We start from the raw sequence: 20,613 nt of genomic DNA, 5'->3' as shown, positions 1-20,613 counted from the left end.
AGCTCCGATACTGGAATAAAAATTCTCTTGGTAATGTTCACAATACAATTCTTCTTAAGCAAGGTCTCCTTCTTGGTATATAACAAACACTAGAGACTGGTAGTTTGTCTAATATTTATGGGTTTCTCTGTCAAGAAAATATTGTTAAGGAAGAGCTTGATTATGCTCTTCACTGTCAATATTTATTTTGGAAAGAAAGGGCTAAGATGTTATGGTTTAAAGATGGGGATCAAAATATTGCTTTTTTCCATGGTGTGGTCAAGAGGAGAAATAATTATAGTGGGATTCATCATCTACAGATTGATAATGAGGTTATTGAGGATTCTAAACTCATTGAGGATCATATTTTGGACTTCAATAAAATTCTTTATGTTGAGTCTATTTCTAATGTTCAGGATACAAGTAATATGCAAGATTTTATTGGTACTTATATTCCTAAGCTATTTTCCTTTGAGAAAAATATGATGTTGATTAAATGTCATGATTTTTTGGAAATCAAGAATGTTGTTTTTAATCTTAATGGTAATAGTGCTCCTAGTCCTAATGGTTTTGGTGGTGTTTTGTATCATTCTTGTTGGGAAATTATTGGGACAGATGTTTGCAATGTTGTTCAACAGTTTCTTAAACAAAACTGGGTTATCCCTAGAATGAACAGTAATGTGGTAATTGTTGTTGCTAATTTCAAATTTAAGATTATTTCCAAGATATTGGCGGATAGGCTTGCACTTGTGGTTGCTATAATCATTTCTTTGAATCAATATGGATTTGTGCAAGGTAGATAGATTCAGGATTGTATTGGTATTACTTCTGAAGCTATTAACATGATTTCTAAAAAGGTTAGAGGAGGTAATGTGGCTTACAAAGTTGATATTCATAAAGCCTTTGACACTTTGAGTTGGAAGTTCTTATTATTAGTTTTGACACGCTTTGGTTTTCACCCCTCATTTGTCGGTTGGATTAGTACAATTCTCCGTTCAGATATGCTTTCTATCATAATAAATGGTAGTTTGGTGGGTTTTTTTTCCTTGTAGTAGATGTGTTAGACAAGGTGATCCTTTGTCTCCTTTACTTTTCTATCTTGCAGAGGAGGTTCCTAGTAGAGGTATCTTGAAGCTTGTGAATAATAAGAAGATTCTACATAAGGCTAGTCCGCAAGGTTATCTCACTCCTTCTAATATTTTATATGTTGATGACATATTTTTTTTCTGTAGGGCGGATAATAAGTCTCTTAGAAATTTGAGTATTTTTCTTAAAACATATGGTGAATTTTCTGGTCAATATGTTAATAATTCTAAGAGTAGTTTTTTCACCAGGATAATTATGCAAGATTTGTCACCAAAATTCAACGTATTCTTTCTTGTAGTCATGATTATTTGTCTTTCACTTATTTAGAAGTTCCTATCTTTGTTGGTGCTCCAAAGTGTCGATTTCTACAACCTTTGGCTGATAAAGTCAAATTGAAGCTAGCATCTTGGAAAGGTAAATCTCTTAGCATGATAGGTCAGTTTCAGTTGGTCAATACGATGATTACTGGATTTCTAGCTTATAACTTTAATATGTATAAATGACTTGTTTCACTTCTTAAGCAAGTTGAGCAGTGGTGTTGGAATTTTATTTGGACTGGTGATATTATGAAAAAAGGCATAGCTACCTTAATTGGGCTTTGTTTTCTCTTAAGAATGGAGGTTTGAAGATTATTAACCTTCATCATGAAAATAATGTGTATCTTAAGCTTGCTTGGAACTTTGTTTATAACAACAGACCTTGGTCTTTTCTCCTGAAAACCAGGGTTCTTAAATCAAAATACGAGTTTAGAATGGTTTATAGATCTTTGTCTCTTTGATCTAGAATTAAGAAATTTTATTCTACTATACTTGATTATACTTCTTGGACTGTTGGTACAGGTACTTTTATTAATTTCTGAAATGATAAATGGTGTTCTACTACTTCTTTAGCAAATATTGCAGGGTTATCAGATGGTGCTAGCACTATGGATACAGTCTCTCAGTTTTGGACTGGTTATGATTGAAATATTCCATTGTCTTTACAGCAGATGCCTCATTTTTTTAATCATGTCATGGTTAGGGAGAAACATAATATTCCTAATTAGATTCTAGATGAGTATGGTTGTTTTACTCTTAAATCAGCTAGGATTTTTTTCTTGGAACCAAGAGTTCCCTATGCTTGGGGTAAATTCATTTAGTTTCATATAGTCTGCATTCCAAAACTCTAGTACTATGGAAAGTTTTTCATGGGCGGCTTCCTACATATCAACATATTCAGAATAAAGGTGTGTATATATGTTCTATGTGTACGCTTTGTGAAAAGAACGAAGAATCTATTTAGCATTTATTTTTTGAATGTTCTAATGCTTTTCATATTTGGAGTTGGATTCGACAAATTTTTCTTACTTCTCATTTCTCTAATAAGGATGATCTTCTTTCTTTTATTAAGAGTGATGATAGTCTTTCGGTTAAATTGATTAAGTTTGTTGTGATAACTTTTTATATTTGGATAATATGGCGTATGAGGAATTATGCTAGATTTCAGGATAAGATTGATGTTTCTAGAGCAATTTCGGTAATTAAAGATTTAACTTGTATAATAAGAAATTCGTCTAAAGCTTTAATGAAGAATGATATGTTGGATTTCAACGTAATTAAGTTTTTTTGGTATTAATACTCGTACTAGTAAAGTTCTTCGTCCTCTTCCTGTTAGATGGGAGTTCCCTTCACCAGACTAGGTTAAAATTAACACTGATGAGGCTGTTGGGGGATATCTTGGTCTTCCTACTTGTAGAGGTATTTTTCGTGGGAGTATGGGGGAGTTTATTGGTGCTTTATGTGCGCTTCTTGAAGTTTAGATTGATATGGTTGTTGAGTTTTATGGCGTTATACATGCTATGGAGGAAGCTCAAAAGATGGGGTTTACTAATGTATGGCTTGAATGTGATTCTGCCTTGGTTTGTGTTGTGTTTACTGTTAGGACTAATATTTCGTGGATGTTTTGTAATCAATGGAATACTGGTCTTAATTACTGTGGGAAAATCAGGTTTAGGGTTACTCATATTTTTCGTGAAGGGAATGTGTGTGCTAATAAGTTGGCTAATTTAGGATTATTCATAGAGAATCATTTCATTGGTATAATAGGCTTTCATTTAGTATGTTCTTCAAATTCTTTATGAATAGGTATAGTCTAACTTTCATTTAGTATGTATCGTTTTCGTTAACATATAGGTTTTAGTCTAGCCACCCCATGTTTTTTCTCTTTTTTTTAATAATGTCTTTTTCATTTGATAGCAGATGATTATTGTTACTTGAGGTGTCAGCCTAGCTGAGATGTCAAGTTGCATAATAATGCCTAACATGAAAACTTTTATAAAAAAAATAATAACATTAATAATTAAAATAGTAATAATAATAATTGTAATAATGATAATGATAATGATAATGATAATAATAATAATAATGTTGAGCACATCTAAATACATTGAGCGGATTGTGGCCATAACAATCAAAGGAATCCAAATATCAAAAGGTTGAGCGAATTCCAAAGGGTACATGTGTCTCCTAAGGGTACATGCGTCTCCTAAGGACAAAGCTCATTCTAATATCTAATCTTAACCAGTTTTCCTGAAAAGAAACTTCAAAAACAATTTTCCCTAAATGTGTGTGTGCAAGGTTTCCTAGAGATCAAAGAAAAGTCAACTACAAAATTTAGAGATACACCATAGATATCACAGAGACTTTAGTAAAATAAAAGGAAACAAGAAATTAAAAAGAAGAAAGTAAAGCAAGAAAATCTAGACGAAATTCCTAAGTGAAAATGTTAATGACACTTTGTGCCCCTTGACGCATTTCCCCAACACTGAGTGTATACTATTACAAAGTTTAACTTTGGGATTGCTTTAAAGACGTTTTCCCAATCACAAAACAAACAAAATCTACAAATAAAAAATTAACACAAAGTTCCGTGACAATGTGATCTTACCAAAATTAAATCTTTTATGTTTGATCTTTGTAGCTTACCAAATCCCCCACTCAAGTGTTTATCACTTTTCATTTTGAGCTTCTACTTGTCTGTTCTCCAAGGTTGTGTTTGGATTAGGGAGTGAATGTGTGAGAATTTGAGAGAGTAGATGTGTGAGGATTTGAGATAAAAGTGTGAAGAAAGTGAGTGTTTGGATTAGGATATGTTAGAGTGCATGTGAGAGGAAAGTTTATTAAAGTTTGGGAGTAATGTGATGGTTGTGAGAGAATTTTGAATTTTTTTAAAGATGTAAAATGTAAGATTACAAATTTACCCTTACCTTTAAAAATATTTGAATAATGAAATGAGTTGTGTTGATTTGAGTTAATTAAAAAATTTGTAAACTATTTTCGGTCCATTGAATAATTATTTTCGAATAAAATACGTGTTACTTGAAAAAAAAATATTCAAATGTAAAATTATCAATATATGTAAAAATAATAAATTGTTATATAGAAATAAATAATTTAAATAATTATAAGTTTAAAAGTATAATTAGAAAATAATTTTGTATTAAATGTAAATAGTATTAATATATTTATATTAATAATAATTATTATTATTATATAATTTTTTATTATAAATAACTATATATGTTTGTGTTATATTAAAATTTTATTTTATTATTAATTATTATTATTTCATTTTATTATTAATATCATTAAATAGTTGTGTTAGTTAAATTTGTGTAATAATTAATATTTGTATTTAGAAAATTTTAATATTATTTCATTTGCATTATATTACATTATTAACTATATAATAAATAAAAAGTTCATGCAAAGACAAAAACGAGGTTAAAAAGAAAAAAAACACACCTGCTAGGGAGTTGGGAAATATTGTTCACATTGATTCCTTCCTTCCTCTTCCGTACACATCACTGGATGCAATTGAGGGATATCAATGCACTCCCATCCCGGTAAATAATGCTTCACTTAAAGCAAACAGACCTAAAGAGTGATCATTCTTAGCTTGATTTTTTTCTTCTCCAAGATGCTATCTAACAATATTAGTTAATATTTTCCAAATATTACAAGTAAAGATAATTTTCATCTCAAGAGTCCAATAAAATTCAAAAAATCAAGTAAAACTCAAAATTAAGAAAAGTTCACTCAAGAAATTAAAATTATGACAAACTACAAGAATGTTTTAAAAGACTCAAAAACAAAAGAATTAATGACTTTTAAGAAAATAGACCCTCAAAAGAAAACACCTAAAAACTGGCACTAGAATTGGAATACAAAAAGTAAAAAAAAAAAAAATCAATGATGCATAGAAACCAAAAACATTTCTGGCCCAATGTAGTTTGGCCCAATTTACTCCTCTTCAGTAAAGTAATTCCTCTGGGACGTGCAATTCTAACACTTATGTTCCGTGCAGCTCCACCAAATTAAGTCAAAGAATTGTCATTAGTGTGGATCCCATTACAAATTCTGAAATTCAAGAAAGTATATCAACTCACGTGATCATGTAGATAAGATGGATTCACCTCACTGGGTCCCACAATTTTTTCAATTTCTCAAATGTACTACTTTCACTGCGCCGAAAACCCAAGCACCAAGCTACTGTTTTGTTTGAATAATGTTTTGAATCAAATCAAAATCAAATTCAACTTCACGTTTTTCATAGAAATTCTAATCATACTGTTCAAATTGAAAAATTCACCAAATTGAATCTAACACTTGCACCAAATTGAATCACCAATACAAACAGTGATAATTAAGAAAATTCTGCACCGAAAAAGAACATCACCAGCATTTGCTTTCCCAATCACCAAATTGGCTACTGCTTTGTTTCAAAATGGCGCAGGAAAATACTGCATTAGCTTCAACCAATTAAAACGTATATGCAATGTGCCAACTGCACCAATTACTTACTACAGTTAAAAAAACACTGTACCAGCTGCTGTTTTCAATGCAATTCCAAATTCTACTAGCACCTGTTTGTTACGATTAAATTTATGAATATATCCAGCAGGGGCATTCAAACATTGGCTATCAGATTATTATGCTAAATCAAACCCACATAGACCACTAATGACCATTAATTGCAGAAATATTCAAATTATTGATTGCACCGCTTCAATTTGTTTTATCAGACCAAATTCTGATCAGCTTGCCAACGAATTCTCCAAATCTTGATTGATCAAAGCATCATAAATTGTCTCCAATTTGGTTAATATGCAACAACTGCAACTCGAAATCAATCTTCAATTTCCAGCTACACCAATTTCAGTAGTTTTGTAATTTTAGCAAACAGTAATTGTTCAAGCACTTTGAGTTCCTCACTCGATCACAGAACCGTAAATTCAACTTAATAATACAGAATCAAAATATAGACCATGTGAATGATTCACAAAACTAAATCAAACATGCCACGATAGTGAAACTTCAAATTTACCACACAAAAAAACTGTGCGAAATCAGCTTTTCACAGATTTAAATTTTCACCACTCGAACCCGCATTACAACAATTGAAAACAAACCTCTGTTTTTCCAGCGAAGTCTACTGCCAACGATTCTGCTCCGAAAAGTACATCACCGGAATGTCATTCCTCCACCACAAACAACCGAAAACGACACCGTCAGAATCAAACGAAAAAAATAACTGGAATTTTCACGGAAAATCTTCACTCTACGTTTCACTTTCAGTTCATGCTAAACAAATTACTTCAACAAATATCACCGAAAAATTTCACCGAAGGCACTGTTCTAACACCACGACTTCAAACCGTCTCCTGCTGATGAACTCTAATGTCTTGATATAGTGATTCGGAATCGATGCACAGTCACAATAGTAAAAACGCAGAAGCATAATTTTTTTTTCTGAACCGGAAACTAGAATGGAAGAGAAATACAGAACCGCAAATCGAACCAAATATGACACAAGATGAACACGGAAAAAAACACGCACAAGAATATCTCAATCGATTCGCACCAAAAACATCTCAGCAACACTGACGAACACGAATGAAAACGCAAACTGATCTGCCTGTTGACCGGAGCGCTGGAGAATGCCTCGTCAAAGGATCGACGTGCGCGCCGCTTCTCACTTCCGTTCCTCCTCTGGATCTATCTCAAGAACCTGCAAAGAAACGATACGGCGCCGCTGCGGCCGATCGCACTCCGACGCTCAAGTCAGTGACGGTATCACCAAATACTAAGAACTGGAACCGTGCAAATCTCTCTCACAAACAGCTCTGTCACTCGCAAGCGTGAAGTGTATGAACTGAACGTGCGTACCTTAGAAAATCTGTTAGGAACTCTTATATACCTGGTGGTTTTCTCTCTCCTGGCAGTTACAGACTTGGACACGTGGCTTGCATCCGACTGTACACGTGCCATCATCTTGGAGACTCCCTGACTTGGCGCTGCTTCTACTCTTATTCTGGCTAAGTTACCTATGCATGGTGCTGCCCAGTGCATAGCTAACTCAGGAGTGCGATCTCTACTGAAACTGGCGAGGTAGGGCCTTCATACACCTTCCCTGTGGTCTCGCCGGCCGCCTTCATAATCTGCTTCTCCTTTAACTTCGGCGATGTGCTTGTTCTGGCGATCTCCGACTGCCTGGTCGCCTGAGTCTGCATCTGGCGACTTCGTCCTCAACCTGGCGATCGCCTATTCTGGTAAGCTGGAGATCGGAACACGCCAACTTAACTATCGGCGACTACACGTGCCTCCCAACTTCCTTCCCAACTGTCAACCTGGCGCCTTGTCAACACGCCTACACTGTAACAGGATGCCACGTCATTGCATCCGACCACCAGGGCGGTACACAAACAATCTCAAGCAAACCTGAAAAACGTTTCAGATCGCACCTCCAGAATTCTTTTCGCATCATAGATCTCTTGAGTTTTTACAAATAGGTCCAGATTATTGTTCACAGTACTGGATTTCTTTTCCCACCACAGAAAATTTTCAAAAAATTTCGAAAATGAATTTTGAAGAATATGATAATGGAAATTAACTTTAAAGAAAATGGTAATGATCTATTAACAATTGAACTCAAAAATGAAAAGAAAATTTGAAAAAAAAATCAAAAAGTTCGGAAAGTTCAAGTAAAAACAATGAATTTGAATCCAACAAAAACACAAAATCAATCGGTAACATTCAAAACAATTAAAAAATATATATAAACAATGCAGAAATTATAAATTTTTTTAAGAAGAAACTAATATTTTAAACCAAAGCTATGATTACTATGATGCAATTCGATTTTGCATCTCATGTGTAGATTTTTTTTTCATTGTTTTGATTTAATATCTTCTACCAAAAATGAATGATATTGCAAAAGCATGAAGAATTGTAGAAATTTTGGAAGGGATGAAAATTATGAGATGAATCTTAGTGAGGTTAGGCCAATACTACTAGGAGGAGTCTAAAAATTTGTCTAGCATGAAGACAACTCTAGTGAGAACTTTGAACAAGTAGAAGTGTCTTAGCAATTGTGTAGACCTTGAAGACTATGCCAAGTTCATATTTGATGTATCCAAATCCTCCCTTGAAGATTGGAAGTTGGCACATTCTTGAAGATGAAAATTGTGTGTGTATGTCTAGGTAGATTTTGATGTATTTTGTTTATTGTTTTCTTAACAATGCAATGTGTTCCAAAGTTGTCTCAAAGTTTTATGTTTCAGACTGTTTTTTGAAAAATCTCCTAAGTAAATTTTAAATTAGTTGTTTCATGTATTAGTTTGTTAAACTTTCTCAATTAAAGTCTTATGGAGTATAGTGAGTATTTTAACTAATTGGTTTATGGAATCAACAAATGAAAATCACTTAAGTTTTTATGTTATTGTGATATATGTTTTTCTCTAATATATTCTTGTTTTGGAAAATGAAAATGTTCTACGAGATAACTTTGTTTTTAAAAATCTGATTTGAAAAATTAATTGTTTTTACTGTTGAGTAAAATCAACATATCATTTCGAGAAATTGGTTTGTTGAAAGTTATTATTTTTAATATTAAGTGAAATCAACAAATTATTTTGATAAAACAACTTATTAAAACTAGTAGTTTCTATCTGTACTGGACAGAAGTGCTTGGGACCTCGGTCCAAGCATTTGGGTATGGTTAGTTCGGTTTGGGTTGAGCACATATCGTAGGCTCAGCCTAAATGCTGATGGTCATCTTGGGTAAAATAATTAGCAAAAAAGGAGTATTTTATTTTTTGGTTATGATACATATGTTAATTAAATACAAATAACGTAGTTGGAAATAATAAGGTTAGCACCTGAGAATAATGGTGCACATGTAACATAATATTTTCTTGTTGTTAGCACCGAGAAGAAAAGGTGCACGTGAACAGGTGGTTTTTCTGTTATGATTATATGCTTTATGTTGAGATTATATTCTCGTTAGTAAAAGTTGTTGATGGGATATCTCTAAAAGGGGCTTGAGACCCCTGATAAAGGTACATTGCTTATGAATACTTAAGCCCCCTCTGTCTCAGCATAGCAGTGTTTCAGAGCACCAAGAGGAGACAGATTGGCAGCGGAGCTCTCCATCTAGTCCAACCGAGGGCAACTGGTGGGAACACTATCTTTAAATTAGAATTGTCTTAACTGTTTTTTGTAAAAACATATAAATTAAATATCGTATGAGTTTTTAGAAATCACGACAGTAAATAAAAAAACTATGAATTTACTTGGATTTTGAAATCTTTGAGAGAATCTTTCTTGTTCTTGGATCATCTTGTGTTTGTGAAGAAAGTGCATGTGAGTTCTTCCATAAACTGTGTTCTTTTGGTGAATCTCAGTTGTTTTCAACTCTTAATCAAATTTATGTGTGTATTGTTGTGTTGGTTTAGACATGGTGTCTAGATTCTATAGTGGGTTGTGTAGTGATTTTGTGTATTAGTTCTTGTAGGGTTCGAGAACTAGTTTCTTGTTTTACTACGTTGTAATCACTTTAGTTTTTGGTGTATTATCAACTAGTGTGGCTGAGGACTGAATGTACCTTTGAGCAATAGTGAACCAATATAAAATTCATTATGTGCTTCTATCTATCCTTCCATTTATTGCTATACTTTTAATATCTTGCAGTTATTCATTGATATTCAGTAATTCAATTGATTGATAAAATAATTCAAAGAAATATAACTAATTTTTTTTATTTCTTCTTGGTAAGCACTTCTTTTAATCGGATGAACATTATTTCAATCAATGGATTTTATAAGAATTTCAGGACTTACTTGAATCTTTAGCGAAAAGATTATGAAAACAATTCACCCCTTCTTGTTTTCGGTCAATAATTTTAACAAATTTGACAAGATTTCTTTACTCAAATTAATGTTAAAAATAATGTACAAGAGACTTGTTTATAGTAGAAAGCCACTCAAAACCTCTCAAATGAGAGTGTGACAAGTGTCACCTAATTATTAATGCCACTAGTGCAAAAGGACTATTTTCGACACTACATTCACAACGTTTTTATGGCCAGACGTTGTCCTTCAAAATATGGTGGCAAAAGGACTATTTTCGACACTACACCAACCACTACATTCTTTTACTATTTTGCACTATACTCTCTTTTCTATTTACTCCTACTCTACTTTGGCCCAAAATACAAGGTACAATAATTTCTAACTACTCTATGCAAGTTATACATGACTAAGAAGAAGAAAAAGACTCTACAATCTCTTCATTAAGGCCTCATCTTCTATCTTTCTTAGCTGAAAGTTTTGAGGCTGGATGGTTTCCATCACTAGATCTAGAAATGCCAAATAGATTAGATGTCAGGGAAAGGAACACTATGTTGCTAGTGTCCCAATAAAATGCTTGTGTACCATATTGATAATGAATCTGTGAGCCAAGATGAAAAGCATTTTTCACCTAGTGAAGAAGAATCTCTAAAGTCAGAGAGTGAAGCTTTTCCTTGTGAGGGTGAATTATTAATGGTGGGAAGGCTACTTGAAAGCCAACAAGTTGAGCTCGAGCAATCTTAGAGAGAACCTATTTCACACTGTTGAACAAGATGCTTTGACGTCTCCAAATCCAAGAGGAAAGCTTGAAGACCTTGTTGTTGGGTGTGTGTTGTCTACTTGTTTGAAACTTTTTAATTCACTCCTTAAGATCCAAGTTCATTTGAATCTTTAATCTTTTGAAAAGATGGGTTTTCTAAAATGCTGTTGAAATTTCAACAAGTTGAAATTTCGAAACAACAGGTTGTTTTACCTTAGTAGTTTTTGAAAAGGTTTTGAAAAACTTGACTTTGCTGTCAAGTCAATTCAACCGATTGTTTCGACAAATCAACCGATTGATTTTCTGAAAACCTTAACAGAATTTTGTTAAGTGGTTTTAATATGCTTTAAATGATCCTAACTACCTTGGCTCCTTTATTAAATGCTTTTGACCACTTGGTTGGTCTATATAAAGGTGGTTTTACGCATAATCTTGGAGTAAGAAAAATAGTTTATCAAAACAATTTTCCAAGATTTGAAAGAGCTTTGGATCATTCTTAAGTGTGTTGAATAGGATTGGGTTGTAATTTTGAACTTTAAGCTTTGTAATACCTAGGTGTATTCTATTCCCTTCTTGTATTTCTGTATTTGTGTTGTCAGAGAGTGTTGTGTGTTCTTGAGGGGTTCAAAATCAACACTCTTGGTGTGATTTGCCAAAGGTAGTGTGTTTCTTGAGGGGATCAAGGTCATTACTTTGGTGTGTGGTGTTTGTAATCTGGTTTTGATTGCATAGTGGTATACCCAGTGGTTTCTGGGGACTGGATGTAGCTTTTGGTGTAAGAGTGAACCAATATAAATCTGTTTGTGTGATTCTCTCTTTCCTTGATCTCTCATATATTTGTTTTAAGTTGTTTTTATTAACTGCTGATAAAAACAACCAATTGAATCGCAAAAACAACCGGTTGATTTTCTGGAAATAAACTAAAACAGCTTTGTGCATTTCTTTCCTTAGTTTCTTTCTCTGTGATTCTTCATTGGCTTTCATTATACCTTCAAAGTTTGCGAAAATCCTTCTTAAACAATTCACCCCCTCCCCCCTCTCTTGTTTAAGGCCATATATTCTAACACACACAAGGTGTAAAGTTTTTAGAAACATTTGTTCAGTGACTGTGGATAGCGATTCTTGTTATAAATTTTGTAGCTTCGAGTTGGTAGACAAGCTAGCCCTAATAGCTACTGTTCATCCTAAACCTTACAAACTTTAGTGGATAAAATATGATGAGGTAATAGTAGTTAAAGAACAAGTAAGTATACCATCTCCACATGTCATTATAAAGACACCACTTTGTTTGACATTGTCCCTATAGAGGTTGGGAAAATCTTACTTGGAAGACCATGACAATCTATTCTGATGGCCTCATCAATAGAATAACTCTCAATCACAAGGAGAAGAATTTTTTTTTGTGTCCTGTCATATCTCAAGAAGTGAGAGAGGACCAAATAAGTCTAAACAAAGTTAGAAGAGGAAAAGAGAGAGAAAAATAACTAAGTCAAAATCTCTCTAAAAAAATAGAGGGACAAAAGGAAAAGAGTTTGGAGGTTTACATCTCCTCCAATGTAGTTGTTCAACAAAAAGTTTTGAAAAAAAAAAAGAAAATAAATGTTGCCACAATTCACGAACTTGGGTTTCTACCAAAAGGATTAAAAATATTTTAAACAAATTTCGTTATTTGTTTCCTAAGGAGGTGCCCCATGGATTACCACCTTTGAGGAGAATAAAGCATTAGATAGACTTAGTTCTTGGAGCCAACTTATAGGACTAACCACCAAGAAAGAACAGAGATGGAGAAACAAGTTAGTGACTTGATGAAGAGAAGTTGGGTATAAAATAATCTTAATCCTTGTGTTGTTCCCATGTTGTTGATCCCAAGAAAGACGAGATTTAAAGAATGTGTATAAGGCCATCAACAACATCACCATAAAATATAGGCACACAATCCTTATGTTATATGATATGTTGGACGAGTTGTGTGGGGCGAACATTGTTAGAATTAACGACCTTAACAAGAGGGGGGTGAATTGTTTAAAGAAAGTTTTTTCGCAAATACTGGCTAAGAATGAAGATTAGTGATGATTTACAGATCAAAGAATCAGATCAGCCAAGAAAACAAATTTATTAAAACTGTTATCAGAAAAACAATCGGTTGAAAATACGATTTAACCGATTGTTTATGGCAGCAAAGATGAAATCACAAGTCAAACAGATTTTAAATGAGTGAGAGAGAGAGAATATCACACAAACAATTATACTGGTTGACTCCTTACCAGAGCTACATCCAGTCCCTAGAAAATCACTGGGTATTCCACTAGGTAACCAACAATAGATTACAACGTACCACAACCACACAGAGGTGATCTTGACCACTCAAGAACACACATCCTCTTTGATTTCTAACACACACAGTCAAAACAACCCTCTGACTTTACAGATACACAAATTACAAGTATTCAAACTGAAAAACAATTACAAGAGAATATGGAACAGATTACACCTGATTACAGGAAATCACAGTTACTCCTAATCCACTTTTTAACCAAAGCACAACTCAAGGCAATCTTGCTTTCTTGAATCTAAACTTTCACAAAAATGTATTATGAATAACTTTTCTCTCTGTGTGAAATAGGAAGGGTGATCCTAGCTTTATAGTTCATCAAACTAGTCGTTTTAATCAGTTAAACATGAGCCAAACCAGTTTGTAAATAACTGAAAACAAATATAACAGATTTATGAAAAGCTGTTAAGATATAACCGGTTGAATTTGTTTGACAGTTAAGCCAACCAAAACCAAAACAGTTCAAAAACCCTTCACACAGGCTGAGGGAAAAATAACCGATTAAAACGAGAAATCAACAAGTTGTTTTTCACTTAGTTTTGAAAAACATTTTTCTTTTAAAACCAGATTGATTCAGTTGTGAATTTGATTAAGAGTGGATCTACCAAATTCTAAATTACCTAGAACTAAACCCTAAACACAGTAACAAAGTCTTCAAGCTGTCTTCATGGATTTGGAGGCATCAAAGCTTCATTTTCAACAATCATGTTTTCTAAAATTGATCTTTAAAGTGATTATCACCAAATATGGATTAAAGAAATAGATGAATGAAAACTTGCTTTTAAGACTGAATTTGAATTGTATAAATGGTTAATCATATCTTTTAACTTGATGAATGCTCCTAACACTTTGATAAGATTAATGAATCATGTTCTTAGAAATTATATATGTAAATTTATTTATTATCGTCTACTTTGATGACATTTTAATATAAAGTAAGAGTGATGTGATTCCAATAGCAAGATATAGATGATTCTTTGACATTTTATGGAATCAACTTGAGTTGGAGAATGAATAGGAACTTTTAATAGAAATGGATCAATGTTCTATGTTTCAAGAACTCACCAAAACTTGCACCAAACACCAAACTCACATGGAAGACCCATTTCTTGCCAATTGAACCGATTAAATTGAACAAGAAAGTAAACGAACCGATTGAAACTCTAAAGAAAGCAATTGAACCGAACAAAACATGAAAATGAGCTACTGAACTGAATTAAAACAGTAAGAAATTGAAAAGAACCGAACTAAAGTGCAAGAAAAGGAAGATGAACCGAATAAAAGAAACTACACTTGTTTTAGAGTTCATATGGACATGGAAATGGAAGAACTAAATGGAGAAGAGAGGAAACTTATGTGGATGAAGAACTTGGTTGATGAACACGCCACTTGAAGTGTGATTGCTCCAAGATAAGTGTGAATTGCCGCCACTTGAGGGAACCAAGGCTCTCAAGATGAGACTAGGAAGAGGAGAAATCAAATCTCACTCACTCAATCACCAAATTGGGAGAGTTTCTTTACTACAAATTCCAAATCTGCATTATGAAGGACCTAAGCCCTCCTTTTATAGGAGCAAGGGCTGGTCATGAAGCTTACAAAACAAGCTAACCAAAAGTCCCTTGCATGCTACTCACTTCTAGCACCTAAAGTGAAGCATGAAGAGTCACCTTCTAGAAAATTCTAAACTAATGCCTAAAGATGCTTTTACAAAAGAGGTATCTAAGGTTTCCTCTAAGCACCTTCCTAAAAACTATATATTTAAACATTCTACATTTTATAAAAGAAACTATAAAGAGAGATATTTATTTGAAGCACATTCTTTGACGGCTTGTAGACTTCTTTGGCTTTAGGCTTGATCCTTACTTTATTTTATGTCTTCTTTTAATTTTGAGAAGACTAGAAGGAAGAACTTCAAATGTGAGGGTGGATGTCCTATTCCTCCCTTAATAAAAATCTCCTTTATTTGATTCTCATCAAAGAGTCTAGATAAGCACATAGATCATTTAGACAAGTTTTAAATATTTTGAGGAAGTACATTCTAAATATTTTAATATGTTAGTTAGTTTGATTCTCAAAATGATGTTTATTCCAAAGTAGAAACAGTTTAATTTATCCATTTGAAAGAAAAGTGAATTATGAATAATGAAAGTAAGATCCTTTGAAAAAAAATAAAGGAAAGTTAGAAGAACAAAACAAAGGGTCAAGCGGTGGGAAAAGGTGCAAATATGTGACTTAGAATAAAGACTACCCTTCCATTAATGTTGAACCAAACATGAGTAAAAGGACATAGTGCTTGGAGGAAGGTTGCTAGGATGAACGTGAAGAAAACAAACAAAAATGTATTAAAAGGTCTAATGAGAATTTGTTAAAGTTCCCCCTTGATTGGCGCCATAACAATAATGAAATTCAAAATTCAAATAGTAATCAGGAGATTTAGACTTTATTAATGTGTGTTTCCTACTCCACAGGATTACCCTAATCCTCAAACTATAGGATCCCGTGATTTGGGATGCGAATGTGAAGTTATTGGTCAATGCCATCAACATCGCTTTACTTCCGGCACTAGGTGGTTATCAAAATTATAGCAGTTAGGTAGCGCATATGATTTTCAACTGATACGGATAACGCCAAATGTTGCCAACATCTGTATCATTAACCATTAACGATAATTATTCCTTACTTTGCCGGCCATCAGGTTGATAATGCTCAATTTTGTCACAATTAAGCACGATATGCATCGCATTAACTCAGTTTCAGACACATTTCAAAGATGCATTATCTTATTCCATATTAGTAATTCACTAATTAGGTTGTAGTAGTATTTTGAAAATATTGTTGGTAGTGTTTAAATTAAACAAAGAGTGGACCAAGGTCTTTACAGTTCTATGGCAGGAGTCTGGGGATACGTGTGACCCTCTTAATTCATTCCGCGATTCCTCTGTCCCTTCCTAACTTCAATGCACCTTCCTCATCTCATATCTGTTGTCACTCCCACCACAAGTGAAGAAACTTACACACATTCTTTTCTTCTTCTTCTTCTTCTCCAAAATGAAGACTAATTCCAACAACACCAAGCTCATACTCCTCCACCCTTCCCTTCACAAACAAAGCCCTCTACCAACCAACGCCACAACACTCTTCTCTTCCCACCGCCTCTCCCTCTTATTCTTCTTCCTCCTCTTCTTCACCCTAATCTTCACCTGCACCCTCATCACCACAACCATCTCCTCCACCGCCACCTCAACCTCCACCGCCGCCCTCTCCACTCTCCCACCCTCCGTCTCTAAAGCCCTCCTCCATTACGCCGCCGCCTCCAACACCACCGCCAAGCCCATGTCCTCCGCGGAGATCACCGCCCTCTCCAAAGCCCTCCTCCTCACGCCGCGCCCCAACTTCCTCGTCTTCGGCCTCACTCACGAGTCCCTTCTCTGGGCCGCACTCAACCACCAGGGCCGCACCGTCTTCCTCGACGAAAACGAATACGCCATCTCCAAGTTCGAGCAATCCAACCCCGGCATCGAAGCCTACGACGTCCAGTTCACCACCAAAGTCTCTGACTTCTCCAAGCTTCTCTCCCAGGCCCGTTCCCAGACCCAGGCCGACTGCCGGCCTGTCCAGAACCTCTTGTTCTCCGAATGCAAGCTCGCCATCAACGATCTGCCCAACCATATTTATCAAGTCGCGTGGGACGTCATTCTCGTAGACGGGCCCAGAGGATACTTTCCGGCGGCGCCCGGGAGGATGTCGGCCATCTTCACGGCGGCGGTTCTTGCCCGGAGCACGAAGGCTGGCAAGACCCACGTCTTCGTCCATGATTTTGGAAGAGAGGTGGAGAGGGTTTTCAGCGACGAATTTCTCTGCCAAGAGAATTTGGTTCAGTTGGTGGATTCGTTAGGGCACTTTCTTGTTGCGAGTGAGGTTCACGACGCGGAAAGCACCGTGTTTTGCAGAAACTCGAGTTCCTCGTTGTCGTCATTGCCGTCGTCGAAGGATGTCGGCGATGAAGAGGACTAGGATTATCTTGGGATTTTAGAGAATCTGTAAAATGCTCTTTTTCTTTTTATTTCTTTTCGTGGTCTTTTTATAAATATATATATATATATATATATATATTTTAAAAGCAAGAAAGTGTAATTTAGGTTGGTATTTTATACTGGTGCCCTGCTTTTCTCCCCCAAAAAGAAAAGGGGTAAGGAATATGAAAGGAGTTTTTTGAATTTATTATTTTAAATTATACTACGAACTAATATAATATAACTCTGATCCATGAGTAAGTTGCAGGCGAAAGGAGGAAGAAAATTTAATTGGGCGGGTTCAGGTAATAAAGTCCGTTTTATTTCTGTCCAGATTTCAAACTCAGGATTTTTTTTTCTGTCTATATTTATAATTCCACAAATGTAATTTTTGAAATTTGAATTTTTTTTTTATTATAAGTGTTTTATACAAACGTTAATAATTGTTAAGATTTTGTATTTAATAGAGTAATAATACATTCACAACTAACATTTCTTATATAATCACATTATAATTTTTAATCTTATTATTTTATATTATGTAATTTCAAATTACTTTTTATTATATATATTTATTTCTAAACTTATACATAAAAAATTATATATATATATATATATATATATATATATCTTTAAAAATTGCCAAACTATATTTTTATTTAATAAATAATTTTCTTAAAAATTGTCACATGTGATATCCATTAGCTAATTCATTTACGACAGTGTGAGGAATACAAGGATATTTTTTTCTTACGCCTAACCCAACAACAGTGGTCAGGGTTTTTATTGATGAGTGTCGGTGGTGGTACGGCTAGAATTTGCCAGCGATGATAACCTCTTTTACTTTTTAAGATGGGAATCGCATCATGTCATATAAAAAATGCAAAGGAAAATCAAAATTATTTGTGATCGTGGAACATGCCTTTGCTACTGGAGACCCTGTCTCACTGTCAATATTGCTTTGACCTGTTATTTTTTTGTATGCATTAAATTATTTTTATACTAATTAAATTTTACATTTATTTAAATATTAGAAATCTCAACAAACCAAACGTTGTTCTTAATATTCAAAATTTGGCTATTGCTTTCCGCACCCATCAATTTCTACCTACACCCCCAAATATTCAGTCATCCCACTTTTCTTTCTATGTGTCAACTCTTTGAAAATATTGTTTTGTGGTGGTTGCTGAACCTTGGAAGATATTATTCCGATAAGGGTGGGTGGGGGTTGTGGTGGTTTGTCAAAGTCACTAAAGCCTGGGATAGGTAGTTTCAGCCATAAAAGGTTGTTTTTTTTGTTGGTTGAAATGGTGAAATTCAGGTTATAGAGGAGACCGAAACATGAGCTTCCAAGTTTTTGTTTTCAGAAGGGTAACTTTTATAATCCATAAGTACACTAGAGTTCTAGATTACAAAATCCACAATTTTTCAACCTATGTATGTTAAATTTGTATTCAAGAACAATAAATTTAGATTATCCTAAACGTTTAAAATAAGTGTACTAAAGAAATATATTTTAGAATTTTTATTCCATAAATACATTTTTGAAAAATTACATATTATTTTAAGAAGTTACTCAACCTTATAAAACCAACTTATAAAGTGAGGTTTACACCCAGTTATATACTATGAAATGTCCTTATTTTTAGTCGATGTAGGATCTCCAACACACCCGCTTACATCGAGAATGTCAATTCATGCGTGAGACTGTATATTTATGGGTGGTCTAACAAAGGATATGGACGGAAGGCTTCTAGAAGGAAGTTAATATTAATTTTGTCTTTTCTAATTCTTAGTTGTTTCTTTTTTTACATATATCTAGCCTTTATTTTGTCTTTTTTTTATTCTAGCCTTTATTGACTCTTTATTTTACATTTTCTGGTCTCTTTAGTAGCTAGACCTATAATGAGTGTACTAGTTGTATATATTCAGACTCTTTGCTCTCATTTAAGTAAGGAAAAGAAAATAGAAGTGTTCTCGTCGGTTGACCTCAGGTTGACTGGATGGGCAAGCTCCGCTTCTAGTTTGTCTCTTCTTGGTCCACTCGAGCAACGCTCCACTGAGACAAATGGGGCTCTACCTATTGATCAGACTTCGATTATCAAGTCAATGAGAGCATACAAAATAATAATCAGTTTCAGTCTCTAGCACTAAGAAATAGAATACCTTTTTTGAGGGTCTTAAGCCCCTTTTATAGTTATCCCTTTAACATCTTTCTCCCACAAGAATATAATCTCAATTGAAAGCATAATAGAAACAATATTCTGCCTACGGGCACCTTTACACACGGTGCTAACAACAGAAGAAAATCTCGTGCACCTTTATTCTTGGGTGCTCACCACTTATGATGTGAGTTGATTTTTAGATGTTTTCATTTATGGTGTGACACTTAAATTGATATTTTTTAGCAATTATATGGTGAGAACCCAAAGAAGATCCATACTGAACAAAAACTTAATCAAGTGGTTAAGTAAGTATGAAGATTCTGTTCTAGAGGGCAAAGCAAAAATACAAGAATATGGTGATTGATGATGAAGGGAGAAATGTAAAAGAGCATGGAAGGAAAAGCAAGAACATAATGAACACTAAATTGACAAAGGATGAAAACAAGAACATAAGAACACAAAGATAAATGGAATAATGGGAAGAATGGAAGAGATGAGAGAAAGGAAAAGCTTATGTGATGGAAGAAAGGTGGATCACGCCACTTGAGAGCTCTCAAACAGTTAAGATAAGACCTAAATGCTAAGAGGAAACAAACCTCACTAACACCTTACACAATTTGTGCAGAGTAACTTTTCTCTTCAAATTCAACATGGAAAATACAATGGGTAAGCCTCATATTTATAGGTGAAGGAGCCTTGGAAAACAAGCAAGAGGGGTAGGATGGGAAAAGGGAAAAAATGGGCAGCCTTAGGGTTTGACTAAGTCAAACCCGTACCCTAGGCTTCTCCTTCTAGAAACTAGGTCCACTTAAAAGGTTGATACAAACCAAAGCATACAAACCAAAGCAAACAACAGATGACTAAGGACAAATCAAGCACCTCACAAAAAGGTTAGTCATCTCATTATACAAAGTCGGGTCCCACCAAACCTCAAGAAAGTATCAACAAAAGAAGAAGCTACAAATCAAAATATCAGAAGTTCTTCCCGCTGGTCTTCTTAAATGTTTAGAAAATGTTGTAAATAAGTTGGGCTTATTTGAGGGGTCCAAATAGTAGAAATAAGCTAGAATAAAGTGCCTTTAGCATAATAGGGGGTGTGGGTAGCATTTTAG

General features: G+C 34.3%; 1 protein-coding gene across 1 annotated transcript; it reads left to right on the top strand.

Annotated features, from left to right (window-relative positions):
* The first annotated feature begins 16,149 nt into the window (after window positions 1–16,149).
* On the top strand, window positions 16,150–17,541 carry LOC137810811 (polysaccharide biosynthesis protein (DUF579)). The gene has a single exon (XM_068612263.2). It carries the CDS (start codon window positions 16,372–16,374, stop codon window positions 17,335–17,337), a length of 966 nt encoding a protein of 321 aa, XP_068468364.1. The 5' UTR covers window positions 16,150–16,371; the 3' UTR covers window positions 17,338–17,541.
* The last annotated feature ends 3,072 nt before the right edge of the window (window positions 17,542–20,613 follow it).

Source organism: Phaseolus vulgaris, chromosome 2 (assembly GCF_051622355.1).
Source record: "Phaseolus vulgaris cultivar YP4 chromosome 2, ASM5162235v1, whole genome shotgun sequence".
NCBI classification, from domain to species: domain Eukaryota; kingdom Viridiplantae; phylum Streptophyta; class Magnoliopsida; order Fabales; family Fabaceae; genus Phaseolus; species Phaseolus vulgaris.
Note: the sequence above shows the minus strand (reverse complement) of the source record. Positions and strands in the feature narration are given on the sequence as shown.

Excerpts from the sequence above, each read along its gene's own strand:
- LOC137810811 (XM_068612263.2), top strand. The coding sequence starts at position 16,372 with ATGAAGACTAATTCCAACAACACCAAGCTCATACTCCTCCACCCTTCC.